The 19,277-nt window shown below is 39.6% G+C and overlaps 1 protein-coding gene across 19 annotated transcripts in view; it reads right to left on the minus strand.

Moving 5' to 3' along the window:
* FNBP1 (formin binding protein 1) overlaps window positions 1-19,277 on the minus strand; it is a 132,829-nt gene that overhangs the window by 13,845 nt on the left and 99,707 nt on the right. For 3 of the 19 annotated variants that reach the window (XM_020289517.2, XM_020289516.2, XM_020289515.2), the window contains exons 9-13: window positions 14,741-14,938; window positions 13,617-13,799; window positions 9,797-9,880; window positions 6,927-6,941; window positions 2,400-2,509 (exon numbers count right to left, since the gene is read on the minus strand). In XM_020289517.2, coding sequence (XP_020145106.1) covers window positions 2,400-2,509; window positions 6,927-6,941; window positions 9,797-9,880; window positions 13,617-13,799; window positions 14,741-14,938 — 590 coding nt within the window. The remainder of the gene's footprint in view (window positions 1-2,399; window positions 2,510-6,926; window positions 6,942-9,796; window positions 9,881-13,616; window positions 13,800-14,740; window positions 14,939-19,277) is intronic. The other 16 variants (XM_020289521.2, XM_020289520.2, XM_076009124.1 and 13 more) reach the window with 10 other exon arrangements.

Here is a 19,277-nt window from a genome sequence, read left to right on the forward strand (position 1 = left end):
CAAAACTCCTCAAAAGAGTTGAACCAACTTTTGGATCTGTTGGTCCTCTCTGTTGAATTATATATTTTCAAATTTAATTCATTTACACTGTTTCTTTTGTTATTTCCTTTCTTCGATTTTGGGGGGGTTTGATTTGGCTGTTCCTTTTATAACTTCTTTTTTTTTTGAGATACAGTCTCTGTTGCCCTGAGTAGAGTGCCATGGCGTCAGCCTAGATCACAGCAACCTCAAACTCCTGGGCTCAAGTGATCCTCCTGCCTTAGCCTCCCGAGTAGCTGGGACTACAGGTGCGCACCATGACGCCCAGCTAATTTTTATGTTTTTAGTAGAGATGGGGTCTCTGCTCTTGCTCAAGCTGGTTTCTAACTCCTGAGTTCAAGCAATCCTCCCACCTCGGCCTCCCAGAGTGCTAGGATTACAGGCGTGAGCCACCACACCTGGCATTAAAATTGATTTTTTAAAAAAATCCCAGATCATGCTAATTTTCTGCACAAAGTCTTTTTATTTTGTTTTTCCTGTGCAAAATATAAGTTGCACAAAAACAAAGATTTTTGTACCTTTTGTCCACTGTTTTATCCTCAGTGCCTAGACTATTCCCTTGCATACAGTAAGTGTTCAATAAGCAGCTGTTAAGTGAATAGCTGAACATTTTACCTTATTACCAGTGAGGGCTGTCACAGAGGTTAAAAGGGTCAGGTTCCACGGCCACAACCCAAATGACAGAGAAAACTTTCTACATGATACCATGTTTCCCCGAAAATAGGACAAGGTCTTATATTTATTTTTCCTCAAGAAGACACCCTAGGGATTATTTTCAGGGGGTGTGTTATTTTTTTTAAGTATGGTACAACAATCTACATTTATTCAAATATAGGTAAGTTGTCTTCTTCTGGAACATCATAATAACTCTCCAAACCCCAAATTCCATCCTGAATTTCTTGCGACTCTATTTCCTTTTAGAACCATCGGCCCCAATGTTTTATGTCGAGCAATGGAGCTCTCATGGGGCAGATGAGAAGGTCTACTCGTCTTCTTTTCCGCTCTGCAACGAAATGCATGGGTCGTGCAGATATGCTGCGTAGCCACGCCCATCACTAGGTCTTATTTTCAGGGTAGGGCTTATATTGTGCAAATGCTTAGAAATCCTGCGAGGGCTTATTTTATGGGTAGGTCTTATTTTCAGGGAAACACCGTATTAGACAATTAGAGAGACAGGGTAGATCTGTTTTAAGTCTGTCAACAACCTCTAAAATGTCATTTCAGATACTCAAATCCTAAATTTTTACTCCTGTAGAAAATAAAACTGCTCATGTATTAAAAAGCATGCAGTTTATAATACATTAACCATTTTTACATTTGGTTCCACATGTAATAAAAAGTACAAAGCAAACTTTCCATTTTAAAATATATTTCTAATATAAAACTAGAACAAAATCAATTACGTGTGTTCCTACATTTTATATGCTGTAAAAATGTTTATAAAATAACCTATTTTTTAAGGAGTTGCTCTATTGGGGTAAAAGAATTTTAAAAACCCAGACTTTTCTGTTGCATGCACTTAAACTATACTGCCTTACCAATGTTGGTTGGAGGCTTATTTTTTGCATAACCAAATTTTAATCCAGCTTCAAAATAACTACATTGTATGTAGGATCACCATTTGACCTATTTATTGAGAGCACAAAATCTCAAGTTATCTTTTAAGTTCAAATCTCAAAAAAAATCAATGACTCACCTAATTCAACAGTGGGAACATATAAGGTAAGAACCAATAAAGTGGCTTTTCACTCAGGATTATTAGCAAACATCCCCAAAATGATGTGAAAGTACTATAGGTTACAAAAGTGGGAAGAGAAACTCAAATGAGACAGTAAATCTGTTGTACCTTTTTTTTTTTTTGGCACGTGCACCAACCCACCACCCCTAAGAGCAAACTTGCAAAACAGCTCAGAAACCTGGGAACCATGCACGGGAGTCTCCCACAGTGGGGCATCCGATAAGACATGCTGGGATTTGTTTTCTAGACACCGTCAATACACTCTGTGAAAAGCCTGGAGAACCTACTCCAGGAATTGTCCTCTAATAGAGGAAGGAACTTTTGGACCCAAAGTGAGGAGGTGGGGCGAGGACAGGGTGCCGGCCATGCTGCTTTTCTCCTCTTCATCTGTGCAAATAAGCTCCCTATTCACTCATGATAAAAGAGTGCCAAATGTACTTTGCTCCTCAAACTCTGAATAAAATCTATTTGTAAGTGGGGATCTCACAGAGAATAATAAAGCGGTTCAGTAAACTGTCTGTGACAAAACACACCGTGAAAGTCTCTATTAAATCTATTTCAGATCTCTCTTCTCTCCAAAATGAATGTGAAGTTCTCAATAAGTCATGCCGATCCACTATACCTTTGATCCATCTCCTTTTGAATTTCTTTATTTAGTTCATCGACTTTCTGCTGCAGCTTTTTCCTTCTTTGTTCAGGTGGGAGGTTGCTAAAATCCTCTGGAGTCGCACCCTGCAGATGCAAACACAGATGAGAAGCCGGAAGGCCCTGAGGTACTCCTGGATAGAAGATCCCAAGCAAAGCCTGCAGACACGGGAGATGCAGCTGTCTGCATGTGGCTCCACAAAATAAATTAAGCTCTTTCCCACTACGCCCAGCTGAGATGCAAAAATCAATGCATGCAAATTGCAGAAGTCCCACAAACCACTGCATCTTCCATTTACACTGGCCGAGACGCCTCTGAAAAGGCAGGGGCAATGCCACAGGAAGGAGAGAGGGGAAGAAATACTTCTGACTCTAGTGAGAATTCATGAAAAACAAATTTTTAGCCGGATTCTTCTTCATTTCCTTACAAAGTGTTACTGTCAGTGTCTGGGGCAACACTGACGTGTCAGGGAAGTTTCCGTTTCCTTAATGCAATCCCATCACCAGCGGCCTTCGCGTCCGGCTGTTCCCCAAGTCTGAGTATTTCTTCCTGTCTCTGCATAAGAGGCTGAGGCCAAAAGTTTCCATCCCTGTGAAGTGACAGCTGGGACACCACGTTCCTCAGAGAATGTGGGTGAGAAGAACATTTGAAAATATATCTCCCTTCCCCAACCCCATGCCCGCTTCCCTCGCCTCTGCTTTTCACTTCTTTTTGGCGCCTTTGGGGTAGTCCCTGAGGATCCAGATAGAATGCCCTCCCGACCTCAAAATCAGCTTCCCACAGTGTGCCAAACTGATCTCTCCTGCTTTCAAACTGTCAGAAGAAATGTATTTCAAACTCTCAATTCCCTTTTCGAAAGCAATTGCTATCTTTCCTCTGTGCAAGCACTTTAAGCAGAAAATATCATCAGCGAGTCTCCAGACTTCGGCCTATGCTTACTTGTTAGAAAGCTGTGGCTACGTTGTGGTATCAAGTGCTTTTACTTAAGTGAAGCTATTTTCATAAAGAAAGAGATATTTATTCTCCCCAGGGATAAGCCAGGGGATTTAGAAAAAAGAGTTTTCTTTAATACTTCAATTCTTTTAAAACAGGGCAAGACCGGCTTGGGGCTGGGCAGAAAGAAGGGACCCAGTTAATGTCATTCCAGAGTCAAGCTGAACTTGCCAAGTAGCTTACATGGGGGCTTGTGACTGAGTCCCTAGCCTGATTACCATAAAATGCCAGGCTGCTGTGCTGGGAAGCATGTGATTCAGCAAATAGTTGGTTGAACAAAGGCCACAAAGGACCTTTCAGCGAATGTTCTCAAAGACGCACCTGTAAGACGCACTGGTTGCTTTGACTCTGGTGCATGCCTGTGTGTGTGCGTGTGTGTGTGCGTATGTGCGTACGTGAGTGAGTGAGGAGACAGGATGTGAGTGGGACCAGAATGGAAGAGCCTACTTCTAATACCAAATGAAGGAAGATTAATTTGACTCTAAAACTAACATGAAGCAAAACTAACCTTCAACATAGAAATAAGATGTATTTTTTCTTTTCCATATACAATGGTGTTATGATATTTGAAACCTGAGCTATTACTGGCTTTTCAATTTGTTCAATTATTGAGGTAAAAAAAATAATTTGTGCTCATGCTGAATTTACTTAAAGGAAATCAGCACTGTGACAGTGTGATATACATACGGGTTTTTGTCCCCCGTTTCTGACTCGCATAACCCTGGTTACGGTCTTCTACTAGAATGCTGGGGTGCTTAAGCAGGCCTCAGAAAACAGAATCTCTCTCTCCGACCTTCCCTTGCCTGTCTCGCACCTGCCCAAGGCAGGACGCTAATCTGATTGTGGTCATGAGACCTTCATTCCAGAGAGGGGCCTGCCCCTACCCTGGATGAAGGACGCTGCACAGACAGGCCTTGCTGGGCTTCCCCACTCAGTCAGTCTGTAGATCGTCCCCTTTTTGTCCAACCACTTTGCAACATGGCTGTCCATGCTTCGACCATGCCTATCCAGTGACATCTCCCTAAAAGGTCCAAGAGGACAGGGTCTGGGGAGCTCCGGACAGCTGAACACGCGGAGGTTCCTGGAGGATGGTGCCCCTCCCCACACCTCACCCTGGGCATCTCTTCCTCTGTATCGTTTGTCATATCCTTTACAATAAACCGGTAACGTAGCTTAAGTGTTTCCCCGAGTTCTGTGAGCCGCTCTAGCAAATTGATCAAACCCAAAGAGGGGTAGTGGAAACCCCAACTTGGAGCTGGGTTGTCAGAAGTTCTGGAGGCCTGGACTTACAACTGGTGGGCAAGGGAGGGTGGTTTTGTGGCACTGAGCCCTCAACCTGTGGGATCTGACCCTATCTCCACATAGATAGCTTCAGAATTGAGTTGAATTATAGCACACCCAGCTGGTGGTGTCTGTTGCGTGGTGTGTGGGGAAAAATCCCCACACACCAGAAGTCACAGAAGTCTTCCCAGTTGACTGTTGCTATGGTGTGAGAGCTGAGAAAAAGTGGTTTGAGTCTTTCCAAACAAGCATGTTTTTTAGAATCAAGATTTTCTTTAAAAGCTGTAATGCAACAAAACACAATGTAAGAGACACTGCTTCAGAAGTCAGGAAATCTAATGAGCTGTCTATGTTAATTTCGTTAACATTTGCTGAGCTTTACTATGTATGTGAGTCTAGCAGCTTTCTATGATGATGAAAATGTTCTATGGCTGCACCATCCAACATAGTAGCCAAGGGTGGCTACTGAGCACTTGAAATGTGGCTAGTGCAACCGTGGAACTGAATGTTTAAAATTTATTTGATTATTAAAATTTAACAGGCACATGTGGTACATGGCTTGACCATGTTAGATGTCACGGCTCTAGCCTGTGTGCATGTATAAGATTTACACCGTGCATAAACAGGTGCAAAGAAATCTGTCTGTGAAGCACACTGCACTGATGACTTAAAAGAAAAAAAAAACAAAAAAACAAAGAGACTGGTTATACCAGGTGGGATTGGTATTAGAAGAGTGTGTCATATACATATAGGTATTTTAAATGGCTGGAGCTCTGTAAGATGATCTTGTTTTACATGCTAATAAAGTAAACACTTGCTTACAGGCAACTCTCCCCAAACAGCACAAGCCCTGTGTAAAACTGCCCCCTGAGATTTTTTTTTTTTTTAAACCCAAGTGGTCTTTATGGAAACACCTCACTTGTTTACTGGCTTCAAGGAAATGGTACAAAGCAACAATACAATACCAAATTGGTAAAATAATTTGTATTTCAAACAGAAAGATTGTCTAAGAATATTACCTTTTGCTGCTAGCACCCAGCAAAAGAATAAATAAAGGGTAAGAAAGAAAGCCCAGCAGCTGAGAGAGATTCCTAGTTAATTGATCCAATTTCTCCTGAATTCATACTGTTGATGTATTTATAGTTTATTCAAGTGTCTAGATCTCTTTCCTTCTTGTGGAGACCTTAATCAAAGATTCTTTGCAGGATTTTATTTTACAGTCTAAAAAATGTTTAATAAAATATTCTTTTTCTTTAGGGTTGGGTCTGTTGCCAAATACTGAGTCAGGTTGAAAAAATTATATATATTCATGTATGTATATACCTGCTCACATATAAATATGTACATAAAAATCAGCCTAAAATACTATGTCCTAGGCTATCAACAGCAGTGCATATAGTGCTGATCTCACTCCTGGTTGAATTGTCACAGTTCATCATTGTCCATTATTTTAGGATATTCTCAGCTGTGGCATTTGAGAAGACTATGCAACTTTTATACATATTTGGAGTATAGTTGGGGTTATGTTGGTTAAATTTTCTTTTAATAAATTTAATGATTAGTTTGTCTACTAGGACTATACAATTAAGTAGAAACAACATAAAACACTAAGTAAATAATTCTAAAAAGGCCTAGGAGGCTCCTTTCACTGTCCATGGAATCGTTCTGTGGCGTCTTGAATCGGTTATGTGCAAGGTACCAACATACTTCTGTAGCATCTGAAAGAGACCGCATTCTTCCATTCTCACAGGCTGCCTGAGAGCCCAGCAGCTGCTGCAGGCTGGGATCATTACTGCATGTCTCCTTCAGGTTCCCAGAGTTTTCCATCTACTTCTATGGCTCCCAGAGAGGAACATTTCTCAACTATTAAATTTACTTTTATTCAAAATGTTCCAATAAATATCTCCTCAAGATTTAATAATATTTATGTTCATATTTATATAGATAATTTATCAACATTTGTCATCCTAAGGCCCCAATAATAAAGAAAACCAAGTCATGAGTTAAGTGTTAATTTTCTTAGCAACTTGAAAAGATTAAGATCACCTCTATGAGATTCCAGACCTTTGTAGTCCAAAGATCTGATAAAGAAACACCAACCAAAGCACACATAAGAGAAACACAAATGAACAGTTAACTTGGAGGATCCGGTGCGCATGGCATAGCATCCACAAACACACACCAAAAACCTGATTAGACTCGGGACATGCAGGGAATAATTGTGCTTACCAGCTTGAGAGAAAGCTTCATGGAAAAATTGAAGAGGTAACAGTAAAAAGAGAGACAAAGAAAGAGAGAGAGAGAGAGAAAAAAAAAAAAACAACAACACATCAGAATAAAAGGAACGTGGTCTGTTCCACCATATTAAAATAAGACATAAATTCATCTGTTGACTTATAAAAATGACTTGTAGCAGATCTGTGCAAAAGTTCACAAGAAAGGCTGGTCCCTAATGAAACGCTTTTTTTTTTTTTTTGAGACAGAGTCTCACTTTGTTGCCCCGGCTAGAGTGAGTGCCGTGGTGTCAGCCTAGCTCACAGCAACCTCCAACTCCTGGGCTCAAGCAATCCTACTGCCTCAGCCTCCCGAGTAGCTGGGACTACAGGCATGCGCCACCATGCCTAGCTAATTTTTTCTATATATATTAGTTGGCCAATTAATTTCTTTCTATTTTTAGTAGAGATGGGGTCTTGCTCTTGCTCAGGCTGGTTTTGAACTCCTGACCTCGAGCAATCCGGCAATCCTCCCGCCTCGGCCTCCCAGAGTGCTAGGATACAGGCGTGAGCCACCGTGCCCAGCCCCTAATGAAACGTTTTTGAGGCTGCCACATTGCCAGAGCAAAGATAAGATAGCAAAGGAGAGCTTCTGCTACAGTTTTGTATCGCTCACCCAGCCTCAACGTAAACTAAAGTAAGCATGGAGTTGGTGCCATATGATGACTGTAAAAGACAAATATAATCACACGGCCCAGTTCATCAAATTTCCCATGGAAAGTTTTACACAGACTAAAAAGAGTCTGAACACAAATTACTTCCATGACATACATGCAATATTTTTATCTTAAGGAACTCTAATAAATTAAACATTGACATTTCTTAAAGGCATGAAGCAAATTCTGAAATTGGTGAACAGGTAGCCAAAGAGTAGAAGGTGCTCTAAGTGAATACCTGCCAGTGCCAGAAAGCCTCTCAGCACAGGCTGGAAGAAGAGACAATGTCCCCTCCCACCTGAGAACCAGGTATGTCTCCTACAGAGCTCTGTGCCCTCTCCACAGGGGCTACACAGGGTTTGGAGAACTATCAGGAGTAAAGGTATCGTGATTACTGGACCCCAAACAGAGTGAAAGGTATCTCAAAATTAGAAAAAGAAACACCTGGCTCTTCATTAGCAGACCTGCTCTATGGCTATAAAGTAGTATTTTGAGAGTTGAGTGCATGATACTCATGTAGCTACTATCAATCCTAAAAGTTCGGGCAATCTGTAGTAGGATCCAAAAATACTTTGGAAATAAAGTCGTAAATAGTGTGCCCCTTGATTTTGAATTGGTAGGTGGAGGGGCATTTAAAACTTCCCTAACTGAATTTTTAAAATTCTTAAGATTGACTCAAAAGTTGATACTTTTTTTGTAAATAGAGAATAACTTTTTTAAAGAAATTGTCCCTATGAGGAAAAACAAGATTTTTGAGGAAAGAGGGAGCAAGACAAACTTTTGGGGAAAAAAGAAAAGGTATATACAGTCACATTCCTGACTGCTTTGATGTGGGCAGTCTACAAATATTTAAGCCCTCCTGTGAACTTTAGCACAGATCTATTCATTGCAATTTGAGTTTATCATACATACAGACAACACTTATGGCGCACAGCAGAAAACTTTCCAAATATCTTTCCTGCCAGGCACACTAACATATACAAATATTTTCTCACACATTATTGTCTAAACATTGCTAATTCAAAGAACCAACAAATGTACCAACCAGGTACACTATTTTGCTCTCTATTTGGCTACTTTTGTTACTTGAAATTATATATTCTTTCTCAAGCATCCCAAACACAGAATTCTAACATCGAAATATTGTATAGGAAGATTACCACTTCATAATAAAAACAAGTCATTAGGATTGAACATAAATCCCAATAGAAATAGGAAATACCAAATTCTCAGGCAAATCCAATTTTCTGATGTGGACAGTGGCAGTCATCTACAAGAAGCACGGTATAGGGAGTTCTTTTTTAATAGTTATAAACTGGTTTCCAGTCTTAAGTTGTAAGCCAGCCAATTAGATCACTTAAAATTAGAAAGCCAATCATTGGCTAAAAGAATAATTTTGCAGATTCCATTAAGTGCATTGCTAGACACCTGAAGAATTAAAAAGCTGTCAGTTTCAGGCGACAATCAAAGAGCCTTGGGAGCCACAGGCATCAATAACACATGCGGGAACACAAAGAGCTAGCGAGTCCATGTGTTATTGGACAGTCACAGGTACTAACCTCAAGTACAAAGAAAGGGGACAGTGAAAATAAATATAGACATATATATATTTAAGTAAAATCGTTTTACTACTCTATGAAATTGCTCGTGCTTCATTGATTTTCTTTTTGTTTTGTTGTTCTCCAAGTGTTATGGCATCATAACTCCCTTATGGATCCATTTGTTACAAACATGGATGAGGATAATTGTGCCACACAACTGTCATCTGCAAGAGCGTCATTCTTCTGTGACTACGCTCTGTGGCCGCCTTTCGTGGGTGGGATTTTGCTGTAAAATCATACCCAGTGACATCTCAGACAGCAGTCACAATCCCTTCAAAGACTTTACCAGAACTAGAATGAAAAGGGGAAAAAACAACAACAAGCTCAGCTCACTGATGTTATTAGAAAGTTTGATTCCTTTTTTCATGCAAGTTTTTCAGATGGAGTAGCCTAAGGTTGAATTTATACAATTAGACTTTTTTTTCCTGCTGTCCAGTTCTCTCAATTAAGAATTTCACTTCACGTTGCAGAAGCATAACAGCGTGCACCTGGTCCCCAGTCTTGGTGCTCTGAATGGGGTTAGTGGCTGTGCTGTGAGTGCATGACCTGGCCGGCACAGGTGAACTTACAACATAGTCCCTAGCCTCAAAGGCATACGTGCGTTTCCCTATTGTCCTCTTCATGAGTTCTTTGTGAAAACAGAAAGATTGAGTCTGCCAATAACCAGCGAGAGAACAAGATAAAGTAAATAAAATTAAAGTAAGCATAAGACTTTAACATCTGACAAACAACTGGTAAGGGTTTTCAAAATCTTTTGATCAACTTTGATGGTATTTTTCCATACAATTAAAATATGGAAAAAAATGTCCATATTTTAGATATAGAAATCTCCAACGCAGGCCAGAACAGAAAATGAAATCTTAATTTAAGGTAATAAAATTACATTTTGTAGATTGCAAATTGGCAACATACTATCTAGTTTCATTTTTCTTTGATGCATGTAAATATGAAATGGTTAATGCTCTGGCAGCATCTTTAAAGATGTTCAGTCAGGGAAACAAAATTTTCTTACAAATGTCAATGGATTTTGACAAAAAATATTTCACTTTGTTTATTTATTATTTAGAAACAAATTCAGCTATGCCGAGAAATGTTTGTATAGGACTTATATACTCTGATAACAGAAACAAATTATTGAAATCTGAATCCAAAAGTTGCAAAACATGATAAATTAAAGGGCACAGGTTTGTTATTCTTTTAGGAACTTTCCTAACTAAATTATCTTTGGCATAATAGTCTTTTTAAATATATTTTTTAATTTACCTCCATTTCCTGGTGATGAGACATAATAGTCTTAAGTTAAAAAGTAGAACAAATGAAATGGTAGCAAAAACTGTATTATTTTGGTCATGGAGCCTGTAAAAACCATGCACCTTCTATGCGGAGATTGCTTAAAAGTCAAATCTATTTCTCCAAACTATAGATTTGTTTTTATGAACTTTTTTATTTTATATTGTTACTTCCTGGAGAAAAGAACAGTAAATCTCACCTTAAGTAAGAACAGATTGACCAGAAATGAAGGATATTTTTCTACCTCTTTACTAATGCTGCTAATGAGTATATGTATGTGGTTCACCCTTAGGAAAACATAATCACCATTTAGGAACTTTTTCTTAACAAAGATTTGCTGAGGACAGATTTGAGGAGTAGGAAATAAAATTCATATTGCTGGTTATGGTTAAAAAGGGGGATCTTCTCTAAATCATCAAAATAACCAGTTTCCCATCTCATGTTTTTTTAAGTGTTACATTTTTTCTGACTGTCTTTTTCTTACACTTATTGATTACTGAATTCTTTGGTCTTTTCTTAAACATTTTGAGAATATCATGAAACACAGATTCAGAAACTATTTGCAATCAACAGACTGTGCAATGTTGAGAGAAGACCAGAATAGACACATAAACAAATGCTAAACAATCATGAACATTCAACATAACTCATCATGAGCGTCCAAAAGACAAATGCAGATATTTATTATAAATATAATACATGAGTGCTTTGTAAAGGTTTTGGAAGTGGCAGAGGTGGGTTAGCTTATTTACAGTTAACATAAAACGTTACAGTCTAGAAAAAACACCCTCATCATATGTTGGAAATTCCTTGATGAACAATGAGTGGAGTTCTAAAAGCCATCATAATCAAGCTCAGAAGCTGCAGCTTCCTCAGCAAGTCCTAATAATAGAGCTCAGCACAATCCATCATCCACTTGTGAAGCTATGCTCTGCCTTCTAACAATGGTTCCTTTCACATCTTTAGGAAATTAAATTCATAATGCTTAATCTAATATGCTGGGTAGCCTTAAAACAAGATAATTCTACCAACTTTATTCTTTGCATAAAACTTTGAGATTTTCTTATTAAGGGAACTCTGCCTATAAAGAAATGTTTTGTCCCTTATTTTATTTTATTATTTTTTGAGACAGAGTCTCACTCTATTGACTGAGCTAGAGTGCCATGGCATCAGCCTAGCTCACAGCAACCTCAAATTCCTGGGCTCAAGTGATGCTTCTGCCTCAGCCTCCTGAGTAGCTGGGACTACAGGCATGCACCATTATGCCCGGCTAATTTTTTCTATATATATTTTTAGTTAGCCAATTTATTTCTATTTATAGTAGAGATGGGGGTCTCGCTCTTGCTCAGGCTGGTTCTGAACTCCTGACCTTGAGCAATCTACCTGCCTCAGCCTCCCAGAGTGCTAGGATTACAGGCGTGAGCCACCGCACCCGGCCTGTTCCTTATTTTAAAAGGTAACAGTCTATTATCATTTATAGTTATCTATTCTATATTTATATTCTTTTTCACACAAAGTACTTCTTGTAGACTCAAAGCAATATGATGGTCAGGTTAACGATGACTACCACTATTCTTTTACTGGTAACCAGTGGTTGGTTCTAAATCTGAGAAGGACACCTCTCATCAAATTAAGAAGTTATAGTTTAGAATCTCTTCCTATATCCACATATCAGCTGACACTCAAAAAGAAAAAACAAAACTCAAGAATTTGTAGTTTAGAACTAATGCTGGGCTTGCCTTTACCTACAAATGCTGTTTATTTACCCTAAAGACTGACATCCAACTCTTGCTTTAGGGCTAACTTAACTATGAGGCACTGCTTGGAAAGAAGTAACCCGACTATCAGTTGGCTGTAGATCCCAGTAAATGGGAAAAATAAAAATCATGTTTGTAAAAGAAAGCATTCCATTACAACTGTATTACAACTCCCATGGGACAGGATTTTAAAAAAACAACCTTACTGGATATGTTAATGCACTAAATACCTCTTTACTCTTGATTGCGAAATACCATTCTTCATTAGAAAGGATAGTTTGGGAGGCTTAGTCTACACTGACCACTTAGATTGATTCAGGAGGCTACAAATTACTTCACTGCAACCCAAACTAGCATCTATGTTGGATGGCTGTATCAAGTCCAGCAAGCCCTGTGTCTTAAGCACATCAATCTTAATTAGAACGTCAAATTGGAGTCTTTTTTTTTTTTTTCTTTTTTGCAGAAAGGGGCTCTGGGAAAATTGGAGTCTTAATAAGATCCACTTATGAGTCAACTATATTATAATACTTTTTCCCTGAATGTGGATGCCATAGAATCCCAGACTCTAAGAACAGACTCCCTGGCTTTAAATCCTGGCTCTATATCTTCCTAACTTCGTCTTTTTATGCTTCGATTTCCCTAGCCGTAACAAAGTAAAGAAATATTAGTGCTACCTAGGCTTTACAGGGTGGTTGAAAAACTGTGTTCTGAGCACACAGAACAGAGCAGGGCACATAATAAGTGCTCGATAAATGTTGGCCGCTTTTATTATTTCACCCTTTAAAGGGAAATACTGAATTAGGCCTTTTCCAGTCAACACATATTTTATCAACTTCTTATAGTTTCACCAAAATACGAAATGAAACCACTGTGACCATTCCCCTTTGAACCCTGAGGCATAGCTCAGGGAAGTGTTATACTCACATTGCTGCAGTAATTATTAAGCAAATACTTTTTCTGACTACACAGTCACTTCCAATTCCTCATCTCATATGTTGCTAGTTTTAGGAATGGAATCTAAGTTTCCTTTTTTTGGTAAAATCAAGGTAAAAAATTAATGACTTGGACACTTTAAAGGGGAAGTGGGGTAAAGTCCTTTCAAAATGTACCAGAGACAGAAAGAACTCTGGGCTGGCTAGCTTGCTTTCTCTTTCCTTCCATCCATCCTGCTTCCCTCTTTCTTTCTTTCTTCTTCTTTCTAGCTACAAAGAATCATAGGTTCTTATTTTTTTTTTATGTTATGAGAAAACACAATGGATTCATTCACAAACAAAATAAGTTATGCAGAACAAAACATGCCATAAAGCGCTCAAGAGAGACAGGATTCCAGAGCAGAACTTACCCCACGCTTTAGGCTCCTGAAGCAGTGGATTTTGGGTTTGGAGGTCATGAACTCGTTGAAGCGGTGGGAGAGGGGTTCCTTTTGCTGCTTGGGAGACTGGGGGCCGTTGGGAACAGCAGAGGGTGAGGCAGAGGCAGGGGGAGGAGGGGGAGGCTGATGGGGGGATGTTAAAAGGGACACAAGCTACGTGTAAGAGATGGAGCAGTGACAGAGTGAAAATCAGAAACAAGAAGACACAAAACAAAAATAAGCATCAAATAATATTTGAAATCCAAAGCAAGAAAAACACAAACAATTAAATATTTAGGCCATGGTCCAAAAGAAAACATGTAGAACATGTTAAATGAAGAATGTGATGAAAGTGGGAGGTTTAGTAAGTAATGCAACAGAACAAGAGCAAGAAATAGTTGACGAGAAGCTCATGCAGACTTTCACATGCAAACTACCACTCTAATTAGTTATTCTAAACCAGTTAAGCCAGGAGGGTAAATATTTCTATACCACCTAAATTAATATAGCTCAATGGGAGAAAATGAAAGCCCTTAAATGCCAAGGTTATGAAAACTGCAAGACAGTCTCTTAAAATTAAGTATTAAATCATCCTAAGGTTAAAGCAGTAATGTTGCCTTGATCATATTTTATGTCCCCAGGTTAATGCTGTCATGCACCTGTTTATCACACTATGAAAAGAAAATGAAAAATGTTCATGGAAACACATGTTAACATGAATTCAAAACCAAGTTATAAACATGGTAACAATTTCAATTAGATGCACTGATATATTGTTAAGGAAATTTTGCGCCATATGCTCTCTCCCAGGCAAGGTACGCGGCAGTCTAGGAGATTTTGGGGTGATAAGCATGATGCAGAACGGCCGAGAGCTCAGTAATCTGTTAGTGTGGGTGACACGGTACGAGTGATAATGCATCTGAAATAAGACAAAGGGCCATGGCAAACATACCACCACCAAAAAGAAAGACTTTTAAGATAAAACAGCACACTAGCTTTTTTTTCCTTTCTGAAACTACAGGTTTAAGATCTTAGTTTTTTTCAAGACTAAAAGATAAAGTAAAAATCTCCACACCTTATAAAAGTCATTTCACACAGGATCCAACCATCAGTACCTTATTTTTCTTGATGAACGGCCATAACTTTCCTTTGGATTTTCCACCAAACTTGAGCTCCAGTTTGCCTTCTCCTCTAGAATTTGAAAGGCTGTTGTCTGACACAGTGCGCTTCATTGGCTGAGTGTAATCCTCAAATTCAATGTCTCCGGGAGGCTCAAACCCTGATTTATAAGCTTCTATTACCAGCTGTGAATCCTGAAATTATACCCATGGAATACAGAAATACATTCAAATGTATGCAAATACTTTTTACACAATGAATTATGATGAGCTCATACAGACGATATTTTAAGGGAACTATATTGATCAATAATAGATTTTTTTCTAGTAACATTTTTATCATGAGAAGGAATAAGTATCATCTGTAAATCGATATCTCTAGTTAAGATTTGAAGATACTTTCAATAATCATTTTTCTACAACTGGAGAAATAAATATCATTTAAGAGCTAATTTATTAAAAGCAGAAGAATCAATGGGACTTGATTTGTGATTCCCTTGAAAAATAAAGTAATACAAAAATCTGGTTCCCATCAGAGGTTCTTAAAGCAATTCAGCACATACAAAGTCAAATCAAAGAGGAAATATTTCTCTAATTTCTTAGATCATTGTGGTTCAAAGATATTAGTTTATTGCTTATTTTTCTTTACTATATATCTGTTCAGTCTCTTCTCCACTAAAATGTAAGCTCTCATCTGTTTTTTTCTACTGTATTCCTAGTACCGAGATAGTGCTATGTGAAAACAGTACACAATAAATGCCAAATAAACCAATGAGCTGAATGCTCTATGATGTGTATTCTGTTAGGAGCTCTGGGTCCAACAGCTTCCCAGGGAGCTCAGAGTCAGCTAGTAGAGATAAAAGCATACAGAAGTTATAACCATAGTGTTGTAGAGAGAGAGATTAAAAAAAAAATTCAGGTTCTTACTGTGAGACTACATTTTAATTAGCCATAGCTATTTTAGCTAATACTTAATTTTTAGGTGTGCTGCAGAATGCCAATTGTTTTCCAACAACCAATTGCCCTTCCTTCTTAGTAATAAGAATGGATATTAAGTTGGGCACACTGCCACCCAGCTAAAAGGCGTTACTGTCCAGCCTTTGTACAGCAAGAGGTGACCATGTGCCTACGTTCTGACCTCTGTGTATAGGTAGAAGTACAGTGTACAATTTTAGAAGTCTTTAAAGTGACGGCAGGGACCCTCCTCCATACTCTGCTTTCTGGAATTTGGATATGATGGTTGGTGCTCCAGAAGCCATGTTGAACCGTGAGTTTGAAGATCACATCATCACAGAGTGGTAAAGTGGAAGGAGCCTAGATGGGGCTTATGGACTGTCCATCCCTGCCACTGCTGGACCCTCTACCTCTACACATCTTTTACATGAGAAAAAAACAACTACCTATTGTTCTTATTATATGAAGCTAAACCATATAACAGATTCAGTTCTATAATCATTATAAATGTTCCAGTGAGTACATTGATCTCACTGTAAAAACACGATAATTTGATATAAATGGAAACTAGCCTTATATAAATAAACCAGTTAGAACTTTATATTTATTTTATTTTCAGAGATGGGTTTTGCTATGTTGCCAGGCTGGATACCAATCCCTAGGCTCAAGTGATCCACCTGTCTCAGCTCCCCAAGTTGCTGGGATCATAGGAGTGAGCAACCTCACCTAGTCCATTTAAATAATTATTAAATCACCTCCTTCAAGCCTTTGCACAAATGTAACTTCCTGATCTAATGTCCCCACTCCCAACACCAGGCCATGCAGGCACTTCTTATCATCTTGTTCTGCTTTATCTTTTCCAAAATGCTCCTGTTTTCACTCTAAAGAATGTTCTCATTAATTTTAGCATTGTCTGTTTCCCCCTTTAGAATAGTGCCTGGCACTTGTGAATGAATGAGCAGATTCAAATATGTGCCCAAAACTCTTGTTTCAGAAATAAAAAGAGCAAGGTGGCAGGGCTTAGAGGAAAGAACTTGGGCTTTGGGGCCAGATGGACATATTCACTATGCGACTCTGGGCAAGGTTGTGACTGTTCTGAGTTTAGGGTTCTCCTTAGCAGGTCATGGTGAGGAGGACAGGCCTGGAACAAAGCAGGTGTTTGCTAAACACTCAGTGAACCACTTTCTAAGACAACTTTTCTCGAAATGAATTTTTTTTAGAAATAACAGCATTTAAACATGAATAGACAGAGATAAAATGGGTGCAATGAAATGAAAACTACAATAAAAATACCTAAGATCAAAGCAGCAAGACCATAATTAACTGTGCCAAGAATGGAATCTGCAAAAGAGGAGAAACTTGAAAAACCATATGAAACATAAAAGGAGTATTTGGAAAGGTGAAGGGAATATGCAAGGAAGGATGGCCCATAGGGATTAAGAAAGAACTCATCTCTGAATTCTCAAAGTTACAGCAAAATGAAACTTGTCCATTCAAGTAAAGACCCAAAGGAGATACGAGGTAAGAGTGAGCCACACAGAAACCCAGGGGAGGAGCATCCCAGACAGAGGAAGAGGATGGTGGGAGCATGCCTGCAGTTTTCAAGGAATACCAAAGTGACCACTGTGGCTGCAGCATCTGGGAGAATAGAGCAAAGATAAACAGGGGAATAGGGGGTTCCAGATGGTTTAGGGCTTTGCAGCCCCAGGTGACTTTGGCTTTTCCTTAGTGAGAAGGACACTCCGGAAGGGTTCCCAGCAGAGGAGGGACATGGCCCGACACATTTGAAAGGGCTCTCTCTGGCCTCTGCGTTAAGAAAGTATGGCGGGGGGGAGGCGGCATAAATGCAAAGGTGGGGAGACTAGTCTGATGCCTCTGCAGTGACCCCGGCTCCTCCTGCATAATCCAAGACGAAGGGGCCTTGGATCAGGAGAGTAATGGGGGCTGTGGCCAGAACTGGTTGGGTTCTGAATGCATTTTGAAGGTAGAGCCAACAGAATTGGCTGCAGACTGATATGGGTGTGAGAAAAAGGGAGGTATCAAGGATGACTCCAAGACTGAGCAGCTGGAAAGATGGCAGTGCCATCAGCTGAGGCAGTGGAGAGTGGGAGCAGAGGGTTGGGCAAGGCAGGGCAGGAGCTCCGTTTGGACATGTTCAGCCTGAGGTACCTGTCAGACTTCCACATGCAAAAGCCACCTGGTAATTGAATATATGAAGCTGCAGTGTGCGGCAGAGGTTGGGGCTGGAAACCTAGAAACGTAGAATCTGCGAGTCAGTGTTGAGATGGGACCTAATGCTCCAAGAATCTACAGATCACCTGAAGGAGTGAAAGTGGAGAGTAAAGAAGTCTGAGATCTAAGCCCTGGAGCACCACAAAGATAAATGGAAGGAAGAAGACAAACACGCAAAGGAAATGACCCATGAGAAGAGAAAAGGCCACTGCAGTGGCTTCCTGGGAACCAAGAGAAAGAGAAGCAGGTAAGAGGATGGATAAGGGGGGCCAGTGCTATTAACAGCTAGGGTATGAGGAAGACCTAGAATGGACCCTTGCATTTAGCGCCATAATGATCATGGGCGAAGAAGAATTATCAGTGATATGATGGAAAACTAGGCTCCCATAATAGAAAGTAAAATCCTATAAATCTAGGTGGCTTATAATTTCCCAGATAAAACTGATAGAGGGAAACCATCACTCAGACATAATGCTGTGAAATTGCAAGGTTTCAAGAGAAAAGAAATTTCTAAGCTTCTAACACAAGAAATTAATATCAGCCTTCTTCAGATTTTAATCAATGCTGATTTGAAGTCAATGAAGCCAAAAGAAGTCAAGAATCACACAGAGATGACCTCATCTTTCAACACATAACTTATAAAGTCCACTATTAGTCTCTCCCTTTAGCATTTGTGCACACTGGACTGACAAAAACTTTTTACACAAATGGTCTTAAATATTGTTACACATCAAATGCTCTTGGGACAATGAAGAATCTGAACGTTAGAGGCCAGGGACACCGCTAAACATCCCACAATGCACACAACAGCTCCCCAGAATAAAGAATTATCTGGCCTAAAACGTCAAAAGTGCCCTAAAGAAACCCTGCCCTAGAGGAAACAAAGGCTTTGCCCTTTTCTAGAAATCAATCAGATCCCAAGTTGGGGAGTTACTCAGTCAAATGACAAGAAAACACTTCAATTTAATTCTGTAATGTCTTGGACAATTTACCACTTAAATGTGTTTTCCGAAAAAGGAATTAGAGAGCTAAATCCAAAACACGGAGGGCTGGCTGGGCGCGGTGGCTCACGCCTGTAATCCTACCTCTCTGGCAGGCTGAGGCGGGCAGATTGCTCAAGGTCAGGAGTTCGAAACCAGCCTGAGCAAGAGCGAGACCTCGTCTCTACTATAAATAGAAAGAAATTAATTGGCCAACTAATATATATATAGAAAATTAGCCAGGCATGGTGGCACATGCCTGTAGTCCCAGCTACTCGAGAGGCTGAGGCAGCAGGATTGCTTGAGCCCAGGAGTTTGAGGTTGCTGTGAGCTAGGCTGACGCCATGACACTCACTCTAGTCCGGGCA

Source organism: Microcebus murinus, chromosome 12 (assembly GCF_040939455.1).
Source record: "Microcebus murinus isolate Inina chromosome 12, M.murinus_Inina_mat1.0, whole genome shotgun sequence".
Taxonomy (NCBI): domain Eukaryota; kingdom Metazoa; phylum Chordata; class Mammalia; order Primates; family Cheirogaleidae; genus Microcebus; species Microcebus murinus.